General features: G+C 45.7%; 1 protein-coding gene and 1 pseudogene across 1 annotated transcript in view; both read left to right on the plus strand.

Annotated features, from left to right (window-relative positions):
• Positions 1-1,105: 1,105 nt before the first annotated feature.
• LOC149446795 (U2 spliceosomal RNA) lies at positions 1,106-1,267 on the plus strand (annotated as a pseudogene).
• Positions 1,268-6,652: 5,385 nt separating this feature from the next.
• The window catches only part of LOC149446796 (uncharacterized), a 28,529-nt gene continuing 18,867 nt past the window's right edge, over positions 6,653-16,314 (plus strand). Inside the window, exon 1 of the mRNA XM_089652620.1 lies at positions 6,653-6,830. Within this exon, the coding sequence (XP_089508746.1) occupies positions 6,828-6,830 (3 nt within the window). The 5' untranslated portion in view covers positions 6,653-6,827. The remainder of the gene's footprint in view (positions 6,831-16,314) is intronic.

A 16,314-nucleotide genomic window follows, 5' to 3' on the forward strand; every position in this document is an offset into this window, starting at 1 on the left:
GTGCAGGATGTGTGCGCTAACGATTTCAGTGCAGGATGTGTGCGCTAACTATTTCAGTGCAGGATGTGTACGCTAACGATTTCAGTGCAGGATGTGTGCGCTAATGATTTCAGTACAGGATGTGTGCGCTAATGAGGTCAGTGCAGGATGTGCGCGCTAATGAGGTCATTGCAGGATATGTGCGCTAATGAGGTCAGTGCAGGATGTGTGCGCTAATGAGGTCAGTACAGGATGTGTGCGCTAATGAGGTCAGTGCAGGATGTGTGCGCTAATGAGGTCAGTGCAGGATGTGTGTGCTATTGAGATCAGCTGGTAATCTGCTTCCTACTGGCTCCTCTGTCTACATTCCAGGAACTGAAAAAGCTTACTAAGAAATTTACCACAGGCTAAGGTAAGGCCTTGCTCTCCAGATCAAAGAGAGCTTGTATATTTTTGCAACTGAGTTACATTCATGGTATATTGGTACAGAGGGGAGCTGGATTTTATTTTTAAAAAAGTGAACTTAGCATTTAAGAATACATTTTTTTTTTCAATATCAGTTTGGGGTCACTTTAAAGCATATGTAAACCGTAACCTTGTAAAACCATTCATTCAGTTTAAAATACAATGCTCAAAAAAATGAAAGGAAAACTTTTTAATCAGAGTATAGCATCAAGTCAATGAAACTCCTGGGATATTGATCTGGTCAGGTAAGTAGCAGAGTGGGTTGTTAATCAGTTTCACTGCTTTGCTGTTAATGAAATTACCAACAGGTGCACTAGATGGGCAACAATGAGATGACCCCCAAAACAGGAATGGTGTTACAGGTGGAGGCCACTGACATTTTTTTCCCTTCTCATCTTTTCTGACTATTTTTCACTAGTTTTGCATTTGGCTAGGGTCAGTGTCACTACTGGTAGCATGAGGTGATACCTGGACCCTACAGAGGTTGCACAGGCAGTCCAACTCCTCCAGGATGGCACATCAATACGTGCCATTGCCAGAAGGTTTGCTGTGTCTCCCAGCACAGTCTCAAGAGCATGGAGGAGATTCCAGGAGACAGGCAGTTACTTTAGGAGAGCTGGACAGGGACGTAGAAGGTCCTTAACCCATCAGCAGGACCGGAATCGCTTCTCGGCCTTTTGGCTAAGATCAAGTGTAGTATCTGTTCTTATCAGTGTCCACTGGGGGCGCTCCACGGTCATTCTAGCTTTGCGGGGATGATTGGTTGTATAGTACCCCTGCTGGTATGATGGGGGTCCTGATGGTTATTACGGGGGGAACAGAAACCGTGGTGCCCACGAGTAGTAGCTGGGGCCCGGGAGTAATTCCCCTTTGCAACGTCAGAGGGACCCAGTACCTCCTGATTCAAGCGGATCTACCTTGGTCTGGCCAGGGGCCGGGAAGGCAGAAAGTCCGCAAACCAGTGCCCCCTGAGTGGTCGCCTCAGGGGTGCTCTTAGTAACACTTGGGTGCGGGACCCCAGAGTGTGAACAGGCACATGGTCACTGTGTTTTCAACTTTATCTGCACAGCGCCCTCAGGACCAGGCCTTCTGGCTAAGTTCGGGGCAATTTTTGCTACAGGTCTCAGGGCCTGGTCTGTGCACTATTTGGCACGACCACTTTTTTATTTTCTATTTATTTAATTTATTCACTCTCCCACGTTTTGTCACTTTTTCTTACTTATGTGTGTGTTTTCTCACAGGATGGTAGGGTGTGGGTCCTTGGGCCTGCCCTGAAGTCTAGGGGGAGGATGTGTGGCCTTTTGGTTCCTTCCTCCCCTGTCCCTGGGGGGTTTTCTCTTCGTGAGAGCCCCCTGACCAAGTACTGAGTGGCTGGCTTAGGCTGGCCACAAGGAACGGTGGTCCGCCAGGCCTTTTGGCCAGGTGGACCAAATGGGAACCTTGTCCCTGTCAGGAGCTTCGTGCCCCGGGGGATCAGGGTAGTGGTCCATCCCCTTCGGGGGAAGGACAAAGCACACCCCTAAGTGCACTTTTTCGTGTGGTGTTTTGCACTTGCACTTTTTTTGTGAACACTTACGGGTTTTTCATTTTTCGCACGTTTGCGGACTTAAAAAAGAAAAAAAAAAATCTGCTTCTTTGTGCAAGAAAGAGCAGGATGAGCACTGCCAGAGCCCTACAAAATGACCTCCAGCAGGCCACTGGTGTGAATGTCTCTGACCAAACAATCAGAAACAGACTTCATGAGGGTGGCCTGAGGGCCCGACATCCTCTAGTGGGCCCTGTGCTCACTGCCTGGAACCATAGAGCTCGATTGGCATTTGCCATTGAACCCCAGAATTGGCAGGTCCACCACTGGCACCCTGTGCTTTACACAGATGAGAGCAGGTTTACCCTGAGCACGTGACAGACGTGGAAGGGTCTGGAGAAGCCGTGGAGAACGTTCTGCTGCCTGACACATCGTTCATCATGACCGTTTTGGTGGTGGGTCAGTGATGGTCTGGGGAAGCATATCCATGGAGGGACGCACAGACCTCTACAGGCCAGACAATGGCACCCTGACTGCCATTAGTTATCGGGATGAAATCCTTGGACCCATTGTCAGACCCTACGCTGGTGCAGTGGGTCCTGGGTACCTCTTGGTGCACGACAATGCCCGGCCTCATGTGGTAAGAGTATGAAGGCAGTTAAGGAAGGATGAAGGAATTGATACCATTGAGTGGCCCCCACGCTCGCCTGACCCAAATCCAATACAACACCTCTGGGATATCATGTTTTGGTCCATCTGATCCTGCCAGGTTGCACCTCAGACTGTCCAGGAGCTCAGTGATGTCCTGGTCCAGATCTGGGAGGAAATACCCCAGGACACCATCAGTCGTCTCATTAGGAGCATGTCCGGACATTGTCAAACATGCATACAAGCACGTGGGGGCCATACAAACTACTGAGGACCATTCTGAGTTGCTGCAATGACATTTCATCAAAATGGACTCGCCTGCTGCATCATTTTATCACTTTGATTTTCAGGGTGTCTTTGAATTCAGTCATCTGTAGGTCGATCATTTTCACTTCCAGGAAACGATGGGCCATCCTTACATTCATAACACATTACCCCGTCCATATCAGTACAGATATCCAGCAGGAGATTTTTCCCCATTGAGATCTGATGTGCTTTCAAAGTGTTCCTTTCATTTTTTTGTGCAGTGTAAAAATGAAAGACAAAATATTTGCACATAAATATTAAAAGCAATATAAATACCTTTTTTTCCTTTTGTAAGTAATCACATTCCCCCTGTTCTCAGCTGCATAAGGAGCTTTGAGAGCTGAGGGAGGGGAAACAGCAGAACACTTGTCTTCCCAGTGAATGGCCGGGGGGGGGGGGGGGTCTTCAAACCTCTGAGGCTGAGTTCCTTATACAATCAGAAAACTGGTCATACTGTGCTCTCATGCCTAGTGTGGTCAGTTTTTAATATGAAAATAAAGGGACTGACAGGAACACCAGGGATTTCACACAAAAGGAAGCAATGCAAAGAGACCAGGAAATGTTTTCATACAAGTACATGGTACAGCAGGCACATATCAGGAATAGGAACTGTTGGGTTTACATATTCTTTAAGTCACACTGCTGCCATTTAAAATCACGTGATTTGTGTGCAATTTCAGCACAATTTTAGGTGCGATTTCTGAAGACTTTATTGCAACCTGTGAAGATTTTCAATGATTTCCTGCAATTTGCAGTGCGATTATGTTCTATGTATGTGAGATCGCAATAAACTGCAGAAAAAGTAATAGAAGAACTACTTTCGAAATCATGCTGCAGCAAATCGCAAATGTTAAGACACTGACATTCATATGCATTATATGCGATTTCAGGTGCCATTTCAATTTACAAATCACACCTGTAGTCGCACTGGTATGACCGGGCGACTACTAGTGCCCGCGCTAAAATCGCACACAAATTGCACGATTATAATAAATCGCATGCCAAGTCGCACCCTATTATACGCAATTACAGCGGTCATATCGGCGTGGTTCCAACTTGGTCACAACCGCACCGATTTCTAGAGTAGTACATGCACTACTTTTTGGTGCGATTTGCATAGATATCTGTGTCAGATGTCTTGTAAATCGCACCTGAAATCGGCATCTTCACTGTAAGTCACACGATTTCAAAGTCGGGCTTGATGTGACCGGGGGGGGGGGGGGGGGGTAAATCATTCCACTTCTATCAACCTCACATTAATAATATTGTTTTTGTTCCAATTTTGTGTTCTAGAACATAACTGCGGCACACAGAGGTGGAAAAAAGCGTGTTCATTTTGAAAAATCAGTTTTCATTTAAAGTGTTACTAAACCCACAACAGTACAATCAGTTTGTATATGCAGTAAAGCATGCTGGTTATACTCACTGTGGAACCTAAGGGGTTAATCCTCTGCATTGTGAAAAAACGCTGTTTGATCTTGTCTTCTCTGATCCTCCCCTTCTTCCAGTGCCCCCCCCCCTTCTTATCTCCTGATAAGACATATCGTGTGGAGACACTCTGCTCAGTTTGGTGTGTATTGCTAGAGAGGTTTGTTTTTTTTCCTTGGGAAAGTGCATGTGATCAGTACAGGGCCAATCGGCACTGTCCAGACAGAGGTCAGGGGTTCTGCATCCTGATAGAGCAGAATGAAAACTCCTCCCACAACCTTTAACCAGTGCTCTGCTGGACACTGATAGAAGTCACAAGACTGCTCTAACTGCTGATGAGAAAAGGTATTTAGCAGTTTATATTTACTAAAATAATTTCATTTCCATGTTCTGTGTACTGTGGGAGACCAGATATAGTGAATGCAGGGTCCTGGGGAGACCAGATATAGTGAATGCAGGGTCCGGGGAGACCAGATATATTGAATACAGGGTCCCGGGAGACCAGATATAGTGAATGCAGGGTCCGTGGAGAGCAGATATAGTGAATGCAGGGTCCTGAGAGACCGGATATAGTGAATGCAGGGTCCGGGGAGACCAGATATAGTGAATGCAGGGTCCTGGGAGACCAGATATAGTGAATGCAGGGTCCTGGGAGACCAGATATAGTGAATGCAGGGTCCGGGGAGACCAGATATAGTGAGTGCAGGGTCCTGGGGAGACCAGATATAGTGAACGCAGGGTCCTGAGAGACCGGATATAGTGAACGCAGGGTCCGGGGAGACCGGATATAGTGAACGCGGGGTCCGGGGAGACCGGATATAGTGAACGCGGGGTCCGGGGAGACCGGATATAGTGAACGCGGGGTCCGGGGAGACCGGATATAGTGAACGCGGGGTCCGGGGAGACCGGATATAGTGAACGCGGGGTCCGGGGAGACCGGATATAGTGAACGCGGGGTCCGGGGAGACCGGATATAGTGAACGCGGGGTCCGGGGAGACCGGATATAGTGAACGCGGGGTCCGGGGAGACCGGATATAGTGAACGCGGGGTCCGGGGAGACCGGATATAGTGAACGCGGGGTCCGGGGAGACCGGATATAGTGAACGCGGGGTCCGGGGAGACCGGATATAGTGAACGCGGGGTCCGGGGAGACCGGATATAGTGAACGCGGGGTCTGGGGAGGCCGGATATAGTGAACGCGGGGTCCGGGGAGACCGGATATAGTGAACGCGGGGTCCGGGGAGACCGGATATAGTGAACGCGGGGTCCGGGGAGACCGGATATAGTGAACGCGGGGTCCGGGGAGACCGGATATAGTGAACGCGGGGTCCGGGGAGACCGGATATAGTGAACGCGGGGTCCGGGGAGACCGGATATAGTGAACGCGGGGTCCGGGGAGACCGGATATAGTGAACGCGGGGTCCTGGGAGAGCGGATATAGTGAACTCAGGGTCCAGGGAGACCGGATATAGTGAACGCAGGGTCCAAGGAGACCGGATATAGTGAACGCAGGGTCCGGGGAGACCGGATATAGTGAACGCAGGGTCCGGGGAGACCGGATATAGTGAATGCAGGGTCCTGGGGAGAGCGGATATAGTGAATGCAGGGTCCGGGGAGAGCGGATATAGTGAATGCAGGGTCCGGGGAGAGCGGATGTAGTGAATGCAGGGTCCGGGGAGAGCGGATGTAGTGAATGCAGGGTCCGGGGAGAGCGGCTGTAGTGAATGCAGGGTCCGGGGAGAGCGGATGTAGTGAATGCAGGGTCCGGGGAGACCGGATATAGTGAACGCAGGGTCCGGGGAGACCGGATATAGTGAACGCAGGGTCCTGGGGAGACCGGATATAGTGAACGCAGGGTCCGGGGAGAGCGGATGTAGTGAATGCAGGGTCCGGGGAGAGCGGATGTAGTGAATGCAGGGTCCGGGGAGAGCGGATGTAGTGAATGCAGGGTCCGGGGAGAGCGGATGTAGTGAATGCAGAGCCCTGTGTTTAATAACACTTTAAATTAGTGAAGGAGGTGAAGCTATAAATCTCGCTTTGCAAAGAATATTTAATACAGTATAGAGTCATGTGCAAGGTAAATTAAAAACACACAAAAAAATGCTTTGATTTCACATGATTTGATGAATTACCTTATTTACGTAAAAATTTACTTTTGCTTCTGTCTGTAATTTCCTTTTTTTATTTTTGTTTTGACAGTATAAAAAAAAAAGTTTTTTTTTTTAAAACCAAATCTCTACTGTGCATGTGCAGAGCTGCAAGGATGTTGTCACTCTTCCCAGCCTGCACAGGAAGGAACACAGAATAGTGGAGGCTGATTGTACTGCCCCCCTCCCTCCAGCTACAGAGTGCGGGCAGCCAGAGCGTGGAGTGAAGGTGCTGGGCAGTGCACACCCTGCTGTGTTCTCCTTCATACTCTCCTACATTGATCTGCCTGCAGAAGCCGTACATTGCCCAGGACAGTCCTCCTCCTCCATGGTATGTACATTTATTACTAGGATTTCTACATCCCAGACAGACACCTCTATATGCACATCGCAGCATTCCTGTCTGTCTGATACGTCCTGCCAGATCTCTTCTACTAGAAACAAGACATGCTGAGAATTGTAGTTCTACAAAATGTTACATTTTAACAAAGTTGATATTCATGAGAGAGATGAAGGTCTGTAACTGAACTCCAAGAATAATAAACATACAGAATATTAGAATTACTAACTTTAACCACCTCAATACCGGGCACTTTTACCCCTTCCTGCCCAGGCCAATTTTCAGGTTTCAGCGCTCTCACACTTTGAATGACAATTGCGCGGTCATGCAACACTGTACCCAAACTAAATTTTTATCATTTTCTTCACACAACTAGAGCTTTCTTTTGGTGGTATTTAATCACCACCGGGGTTTTTATTTTTTGCTAAATTAACAAAAAAAGACCAAAAATTTTGAAAAAAAAACACATTTTTCTTTGTTTCTGTTATAAAAGTTTACAAATAAATAATTGTTCTTCATAAATTTAGGCCGAGATGTATTCTGCTACATGTCTTTGGTGAAAATAACCCAAATTAGGATGTATTATTTAGTTTGTAGGAAAGTTATAGAGTTCACTCTATGGTATAGATCTGAATATTGATCAATCCTGAAGTACTGACAGCCAATCTAATTTCTTGAGGCCCAAGAATGTCAGAACAGTACAGATATCCCCAAATGTCAGAACAGTACAGATATCCCCCAAATGTCAGGACAGTACAGATATCCCCCAAATGTCAGGACAGTACAGATATCCTCCAAATGTCAGGACAGTACAGATATCCTCCAAATGTCAGAACAGTACAGATATCCCCCAAATGTCAGAACAGTACAGATATCCCCCAAATGTCAGGACAGTACAGATATCCCCCAAATGTCAGGACAGTACAGATATCCCCCAAATGTCAGAACAGTACAGATATCCCCCAAATGACCCCTTTTTGCAGAGTAGACAGTCCGACGTACTTCATAAGAGGCATGGCGAGTTTTTTGAAGTTGTATTTTTTTGTCATAATTTTTCGGAAAATGAAAAAATTAAAAAAATTATTTTCACTATTTTTTTTTTACATACTGTCACCAGTGCAGTACAGCGTCATCATATAACTGGCATGGCGGTGAACAGGGACACTGACTGGTGACAGTATGAAAAAAAAAAAATATATTTTTTTTTTAATTTTTTTTTTATTTTTTTATTATATTTAATTTTTTATTACATTTTTTTAAAAAAAAATTTTTAAGATTTTTTTTTCATATTTTACTATGACCAAAGTAGTACAATGTTACCATAGTAACATTGTACTACTTTGGGGAAGTGATCAGTATTTTTTTTTTTTTACACAATTTGCTTATAGCAAAGAATTACTTTGCTATAAGCAAGCATTTACCTGAATGAAATCGATTCATTCAGCTTTTTTTTTTTTTTTTTTTGTGCTTCGCTGTGATTTGGTCACAGCTAATCACATGACATGTGCATGTGATTAGCTGTGACCATTCACAGCTAGGCACTAGTATACAATGGATGGCATCATGAATGAAGCCATCCATTGTATACAACTGTCATGTGACCTGCTGTGATTGGTCACAGCAGGTCACATGGTACCAGCAACGGGAGCCAGTACTCGGATCTGTCATCGGCCGTGTCCGAGGTGCACGGCCGGTGACAGATCGCACTGCTGCGCCGCTCTGCATTAGCGCAAACTGCGCATGTGCGGGAGCACGCCAAATGGCGTGCACCCGGAGTGCAGAGGCACATTTGAAGCTGCCAAACGGCCATTGGCCGGGCGGCTAATGGTTAATCACCACTGGGGTCTTTATGTTTTGCTAAATTAAACAAAAAAAGAGGAAATTTTGGAAAAAAAAATCAAGTTTTTCTTTGTTACTGTTTATTAATTTATTTCAGGTACGTATATAGTGCCGTCAATTTACGCCACGCTTTACATATATGTTGTACATTCACATCAGTCCCTAACCCTCAAGGGGCGTACAATCTAAGGTCCCTAACTCACATTCATACATACACATACTAGGGATAATTTAGACAGGAGCCAATTCACCTACCAGCATGTCTTTGGAGTGTTGGAGGAAACCGGAGTGCCTGGAGGAAACCCACACAGGCACAGGGAGAACATGCAAACTCCAGGCAGGTGGTGCCGTGGTTGGGTTTTGAACCAATGACCCTAGTGCTGCCAGGTGGAAGTGCTAACCATTTAGCCACTGCAGTGCAAGCTCGCAAATAAATAATTGTTCTTCATAAATTTAGGCCAAGATGTATTCTGCTCAGGGGCAGACTGACAACTCATGGGGCCCCCGGGCAATAGGGGATCATGGGGCCCCTGTGTCCTTGCCCAAACTCAAAAAAGCCTATGAAAAAGGTACCAGGGGCATCTCATGGGGCCCCCTACTGACCCCGGGCCCTCGGGCAGTGCCCGAGTTTCCAAATGGTCAGTCCGCCCCTGATTCTGCTACATGTCTTTGGTGAAAATAACCCAAATCCGTATTTATTATTTAGTCTGTAGGAAAGTTATAGAGTTCACAAACTATGGGATATATCTGAAAATTGATCAATCCTGAAGTACTGACAGCCAATCTAATTTCTTGAGGTCCAAGAATGTCAGGACAGTACAGATATCCCCCAAATGTCAGGACAGTACAGATATCCCCCAAATGTCAGAACAGTACAGATATCCCCCAAATGACCCCTTTTTGCAAAGCAGACAGTCCGACATATTTCATAAGAGGCATGGTGAGTTTTTTGAAGTTGTCATTTTTTTAAATAATTTTTTGCAAAATGAAGATATTAAAAAAAAAAATTCACAATTTTTTTTTTTACATACTGTCACCAGTGCAGTACAGTGTCAGCATATAACCGGTGTGGTGGTGATCAGAGACACTGACTGGTGACAGTACGACAAAAAAAATTTGATAATTGTTTTCAATTTATTTATTTTTTATTACATTTTTTCTCTTTTTTAAGATTTGTATTAATATTCCACTATGGCCAAAGTAGTATAATGTTACCATAATAACATTGTACTACTTTGGGGAAGTGATCAGTATTTATTTATTTTTTTACACAATTTGATTGCTTATAGCAAAGAATTTCTTTGCTATAAGCAAGCATTTAATTGAATGAAATTGATTAATTCAGGTTTTTTTGTTGTGATTAACTGTGATTGGCCACGGCTAATCACATGACACAGATGGGCTGTGATTGGCCCAGCCTGTGCATGTGATCACTGTGACCATTCACAGCTAGACACACTTGTATACAATGGATGGGATGAAAGGAAGCCATCTATTGTTTTCAACTGTTATGCGACCTGCTGTGATTTGCCACAGCAGGTCACATGGTACTGGCAACAAGGCCGGTACACAGATCTGTCATCAGCCATGTTGGAGGTACACAGCCAGTGACAGATCTCGCCACAGCGCAACCCTGCGGGCATGCGCAAGGCGAGATCCAGGAAGTACGTCATGTTACGCCCTCCCAGATCGATGAAAGTCCCACCTGACCGTCATTTTACTATAGGCCGGACGGGAAGCGGTTAACCACTTGTCCTCCAGAGGATTTACCCCTCCCCCCCCTTCCTGACCAGGTAATTTTTTGCAATACGGCGCTGCGTTACTTTAACTGACAATTGCACGGTCATGTAACGCTGCACCCACATGAAATTTACATCCTTTTTTTGCCACAAATGGAGCTTTCTTTAGGTGGTATTTGATTGCCTGTGCGTTTTTTTATTTTTTGCGCCATTAAAAAAGTCTAACAGCAAAAAGTCAAAAATATTGTTTTTTTCTCAAAACTGTCAAACATATCCAGTAAAAAAAATAAAAAAATCTAATTTCTTCATAAATTTAGGCCAAAATGTATTCTGCTCCATGTCTTTGCTAAAAAAAATCCCAATAATTGTATATTAATTGGTTTACGTGAACGTTATAGCGTCTACAAATGGCGGTATAGATTTTTACTTTTATTTTTTTTTATACTAGTAATGGCAGCGATCAGCGACTTGTAGCAGGACTACGGCGGGCATTCTGACACTGAGTGGGAACTAACTGCCACAGACATCCCCAGTGACACCAATACAGTGATCAGTAATAATAAAAAGCACTAACACTGTACTAATGGCACTGGGCAGGAAGGGGTTAACATGTGGGGTGATCAAAGGGTTAACTGTGTGCTGTGTGTGTTTTACTAGGGAGACATGCTGCTTTGTATTTCTCTGCTTTGAAGAGAGATACAAAGCAGCACGTCCATGCTGACAGGGGAGATACCTTTGTTGTTTACACACTGTCAGCTTTGCGGACAATCACTGAGTAATTGCATCAAAACCACATGTGCAAAACGCTCCGCAAAAGCACTGCAGAAATGGATCAAATACAAACTGCATACTGTAGGTGTGAACCTAGACTTCTAGAGACTGCTGGGTGCTGGGTCACTGATAACAGCATCCCTCTATATGGTCTTTTGAACTTGCTAGTAAATGTGTCTACTTCAGTCAGTTTGCAAGCTTACTTCCCCATTGGAGATGGCAGCCCCCAGCAGCATTTACAGAAAGGAAGGCGTTTACATATAAACAACATGCAGAAAATACTTTCAATGCACATAGAGGCTTATGGGAAGATTTTAGCTGAAAGGAATGGTCAGACAAAAGAATTAGTAGGACAGGCCAAGGACTAACATTTTTAGCCCTGGTTCCAGGGTGGATAAAAATAAATGATTTTTTAAAAAAAATCTGATTTTTTTTTATTTAAATCAGATTTTTTTTATTTAAATCAGATTTTTTTTATTTAAATCGGATTTTTTTGAATAAAATGCTTTTTGAGGAAAATATATTACCATCCAAAGGTTATTCCATCATGAAATAAAGATTAGTTTTTTAATTCTGTAGAATAAGGCTGTATATGTTTAATTTTTTTGGTAAATAAGTTCCATGAATCCATTCACAATGTCATGCTCTTCCAGAGGTTTTTGTAAGATTATTGGGCAGTTTCTCTGCCTACAAGATATTATCACAGATGATTGGTTTACTTTTGCAGTTCTCAAAACTGAATTTGACTCAGCGGAGATCACATGCCTCTTCTTCACAGCAAAAATGTTATAACATGAACAGAGTTAAGAAAAAGACCTTCATCCTAACTTCTACAAACCTATGAATACAGAATCAACCCCTTCAGTGCTAAGTTTGAAGAAGTTCAGTGAATAGAATAGAAACAATATTTTTCTGATTGTTTGGAGTGGAATAGATCTGCACAAGAAGAAAGTGAAACTAATGCAGGCCATAGATGGGTCAAAAATCGGCCGATTTTCGGATCGTTAGTGGGCTAATTGTTCGTCCGTTTTTTGGTATTTTGGCAGATTTTTTTTCTCGGTAAAGTTGGAAAAAAATTGGCCGATCTTCGCGGCAATTATGGGCAAATCAGGCAATCTTTTTACCGATAAAAAAATCTGCGCATGAGCAGTGACCTGCAAGAGGAAGAGAAGAAGAAGAGGAGGAGGAAGAGGAGGAAGAGGAGGAGGAGGAGGAAGAGGAAGAGGAGGAGGAAGAGGAGGAGGAGGAGGAGGAAGAGGAGGAGGAGGAAGAAGAGGAGGAGGAGGAGGAGGAGGTGGAAGAGGAGGAGGAATAAGAGGAGGAGGAGGAGGAGGAGGAGGAGGTGGAAGAGGAGGAGGAATAAGAGGAGGAGGAGGAGGAGGAGGAGGAGGAGGAGGAAGAGGAAGAAGAGGAGGAGGAGGAGGAGGAAGAGGAGGAGGAAGAAGAGGAGGAGGAGGAGGAAGAGGAGGAGGAGGAGGAGGAGGAAGGAGAGGAGGAGGAGGAGGAGGAGGAGGAGGAGGAGGAGGAGGAGGAGTAGGAGGAGGAATTCCAGTCCTGCAAAAAGTGTCCCTGCAGAGAGCTCCGCTATTTCTTTGACAGTTCCTTGACATTTATAGTGGTTGCAACAATGTATCTATTTGTTTCCGAATAAAAACATCTGTATCCTAAATGGATACAAATAGATACATTGTTGCAACCGCTATAAATGTCAAAGAAATAGTGGAGCTCTCTGCAGGGACACTTTTTGCCAGCTGTAGACGGGATGAAAATCGGCCGATTTTTTTTTTTTTACCGTTCCTTGGTAATGTCGGCCGCTTGAACGACCGTTTTTTCGTTTTTTTCCCCATCTATGGCCTGCATAAGTGTGAGGAGGAAGGGGCTGACAGTCTAAGTTTCTTAAAATATTTATATTTTGTTTAGCCAAATTAGTTACAAACATGGATGTTTAAGCAAATCACATATGCTGGAATGTTATTGTTTCAGATGAATAAATCTATTTAAATTGTTATTATTAAGGTAATGATTATTTTTCTCCTTCCTAAATACAACAGAAAAGTTGTCCAAATATGAATGATTAACCTATTAAACTGGGGATAAAAAAACTAATATGAAAAGTTGTTGATCTAAAAATCTTCATCTACTTGCATATTAAAGTTATACCAGCAAGAATTAGTCTTTATGTAGAAAACTAGGATTTAAATCAAGCCTTACTGACTAGTGATTTAAATCAAATCCACCCTGCCTGGTTCACACTTGTGTGCGTTTGCATGGGTATGGCAGCCTATTCATGTGCTTGCATTTCCTGCAAAAAATAAAATACATGCACCTTTTTAAAAATGCGGCCGCAGGGAAATCACATGGATCGTGCAATTTCTTGTTGGTTCTAGCACCCGCAAACACGCTGCGGGCTGAAATGCGTGGGGGTGCCATTCAGGATGTTTGGCAGCCCTGTGGCGTTTTGTAAGAGCAGGGTGATTCGGCTGTGGGTGCCTGCGAACAGATGCGATTTCCGCACCTACAACCAGCCCACACAGTGTGAACCAGCGTTAGCTTTGCATATTCTTTGTTCATAAACTGATCACTTTAAAGCGGAGTTCCACCCAAAAGTGGAAGCTCCGCTTGTCTGCCTCCCCCCCACCCTCCACTGCCATATTTGGCACCTTTTTGGGGGGAGGGGGAGCGGGTACCTGGTTTTGACAGGTATTCGCTCCCACTTCTGGCTCAGTTCGCTGCGGCGAAGTGAGACAGGCGTTCAGCCCTCTCCTCCCTCCCGCAGTCTCCTAGGAATGGCTTAAAGGGGGTGTGATTAAACAAAGTCAGATTCTCCTGGGCTCCCCCCATGCAGTTTTGCTCTCCATCCCAGCATCCCAAAAAAGCAAACACAATCCATAGACTTATCTCTAAAAACTGAATGTAAACATAAAGAACTGGTTCACACTCACTGATTGGATGTAGAGGTTACAGCACATCATTACCGCTCACTGATTGGTTTTTAGAGGTTACTGCAGTTAGTACAGGACTATGGTCTGAGACTACAGGCGTAGTACAGGAGTTGATCACGGACTGCAGGAGTAGTACAGAAGAGGGGCAGAGACTGGTGGCGTACTACAGGAGAGGGGCAGAGACTGGTGGCGTACTACAGGAGAGGGGCAGAGACTGGTGGCGTACTACAGGAGAGGGTCAGAGACTGGCGGCGTACTACAGGAGAGGGTCAGAGACTGGAGGTGTACTACAGGAGAGGGTCAGAGACTGGCGGCGTAGTTCAGAAGTTGGTCAGAGAAAGGCAGCATAGTAAAGGAGAGTGTAAGAGACTGACGGCGTAGTACAGGAGAGGGTCTGAGACTGCTGGCGTAGTACAGGACAGGGTCAGAAACTGGCGGCGTAGTACAGGAGTTGGTCAGGGACCGCAGGCGTAGTACAGAAGTTGGTCAGGGACCGCAGGCGTAGTACAGGAGTTGGTCAGGGACTGGTGGCGTTTTTCAGGAGTTGGACAGGGACTGAAGGGGTAGTACAGGAGTTTGTCAGGGACTGCAGGAATAGTACGGGAGTTGGTCAGGGACTGCAGGAGTAGTACAGGAGTTTGTCAGGGACTGCAGGAGTAGTACAGGAGTTGGTCGGAGACTGCCGGCGTAGTACAGGAGAGGGTCGGAGACTGCCGGCGTAATACAGGAGTTGGTCAGGGACTGCAGGCATTTTACAGGAGTTTGTCAGGGACTGCAGGAGTAGTACAGGAGTTGGTCAGAGACTGACGGCGTAGTACAGGAGGGGGTCGGAGACTGGCGGTGTAGTACAGGAGAGTGTTGGAGACTGACGGTGTAGTAAAGGAGTTGGTCAAGGACTGCAGGCGTAGTACAGGAGAGGGTCGGAGACTTGCGGCATAGTACAGGAGAGGGTCAGAGATTGGTGGCGTAGTACAGGAGAGGGTCAGAGACTGATGGCGTAGTACAGGAGTGGGTCAGGGACTGCAGGAGTAGTACAGGAGTTGGTCAGAGACTGGCGGCGTAGTACAAGAGTTGGTCAGGGACTGCAGGAGTAGTACAGGAGTTGGTCAGGGACTGCAGGCATTTTACAGGAGTTGGTCAGGGACTGCAGGTGTAGTACAGGAGTTGGTCAGGGACTGCAGGAGTAGTATATGAATTGGTCAGGGACTGCAGTAGTAGTACAGGAGTTGGTCAGGGACTGCAGGAATAGTACAGGAGATTTCCAGGACTGCAGGAGTAGTACAGGAGTTGGTCAGAGACTGCCGCCTTAGTACATGAGTTGGTCGGAGACTGGCGGTGTAGTACAGGAGAGGGTTGGAGACTGGCGGCGTAGTACAGGAGAGGGTCAGAGACTGACGGCGTAGTACAGGATATGGTCAGAGACTGGCAGTGTAGTACAGGAGAGGGTCAGAGACTGACGGCGTAGTTATGTTTTGCTTGAGTGAGGGACTTGCAGATCTATTTTGCTCATGTGCCGCTATCTGGACATGTGGGACTTGTAGATCTTTTTTTTCCCATGTGCCACTATGTGGAAGGTGGGACTTGTAGATCCCGTGACTTCTCCTTCAAGATCAATAATAGAACCATCAGTCCCTCCCCTCATGCCAGGGTACTAGGTGTAATCCTAGAGTCCCATCTGTCCTTTCAGCCCCAAATCCAATCGCTGTCCAAATCTTGTAGACTTCACCTCCGCAACATCTCCAAGATACGCCCGTTCCTAACCTTGGAAACCACTAAGCAACTTATTCACTCCCTTGTTATATCACGCCTCGACTATTGTAACTCCCTCCTCACTGGCCTACCTCATCGCAGGCTAACCCCTCTTCAGTCTATCATGAATGCTGCTGCCAGACTCATCCACCTTACCAACCGTTCTGTATCTGCCACCCCTCTCTGCCAATCCCTCCACTGGCCTCCACTCAGTGTCCTCCATCCCTCTCTGCCAATCCCTCCACTGGCCTCCATTCAGTGTCCTCCACACCTCTCTGCCAATCCCTCCACTGGCCTCCACTCAGTGTCCTCCACCCCTCTCTGCCAATCCCTCCACTGGCTTCCCATTGCCCAAAATTCAAAACATTAACAATAACATATAAACTAATTTATAATTCTGCCCGAAATTACATCACCAATCGTCCTCTCCGCTCC

This window comes from Staurois parvus, unplaced genomic scaffold (assembly GCF_062004578.1).
Source record: "Staurois parvus isolate SC_StPar_1 unplaced genomic scaffold, SC_StPar_1.0 ptg000689l, whole genome shotgun sequence".
NCBI classification, from domain to species: Eukaryota; Metazoa; Chordata; class Amphibia; order Anura; family Ranidae; genus Staurois; species Staurois parvus.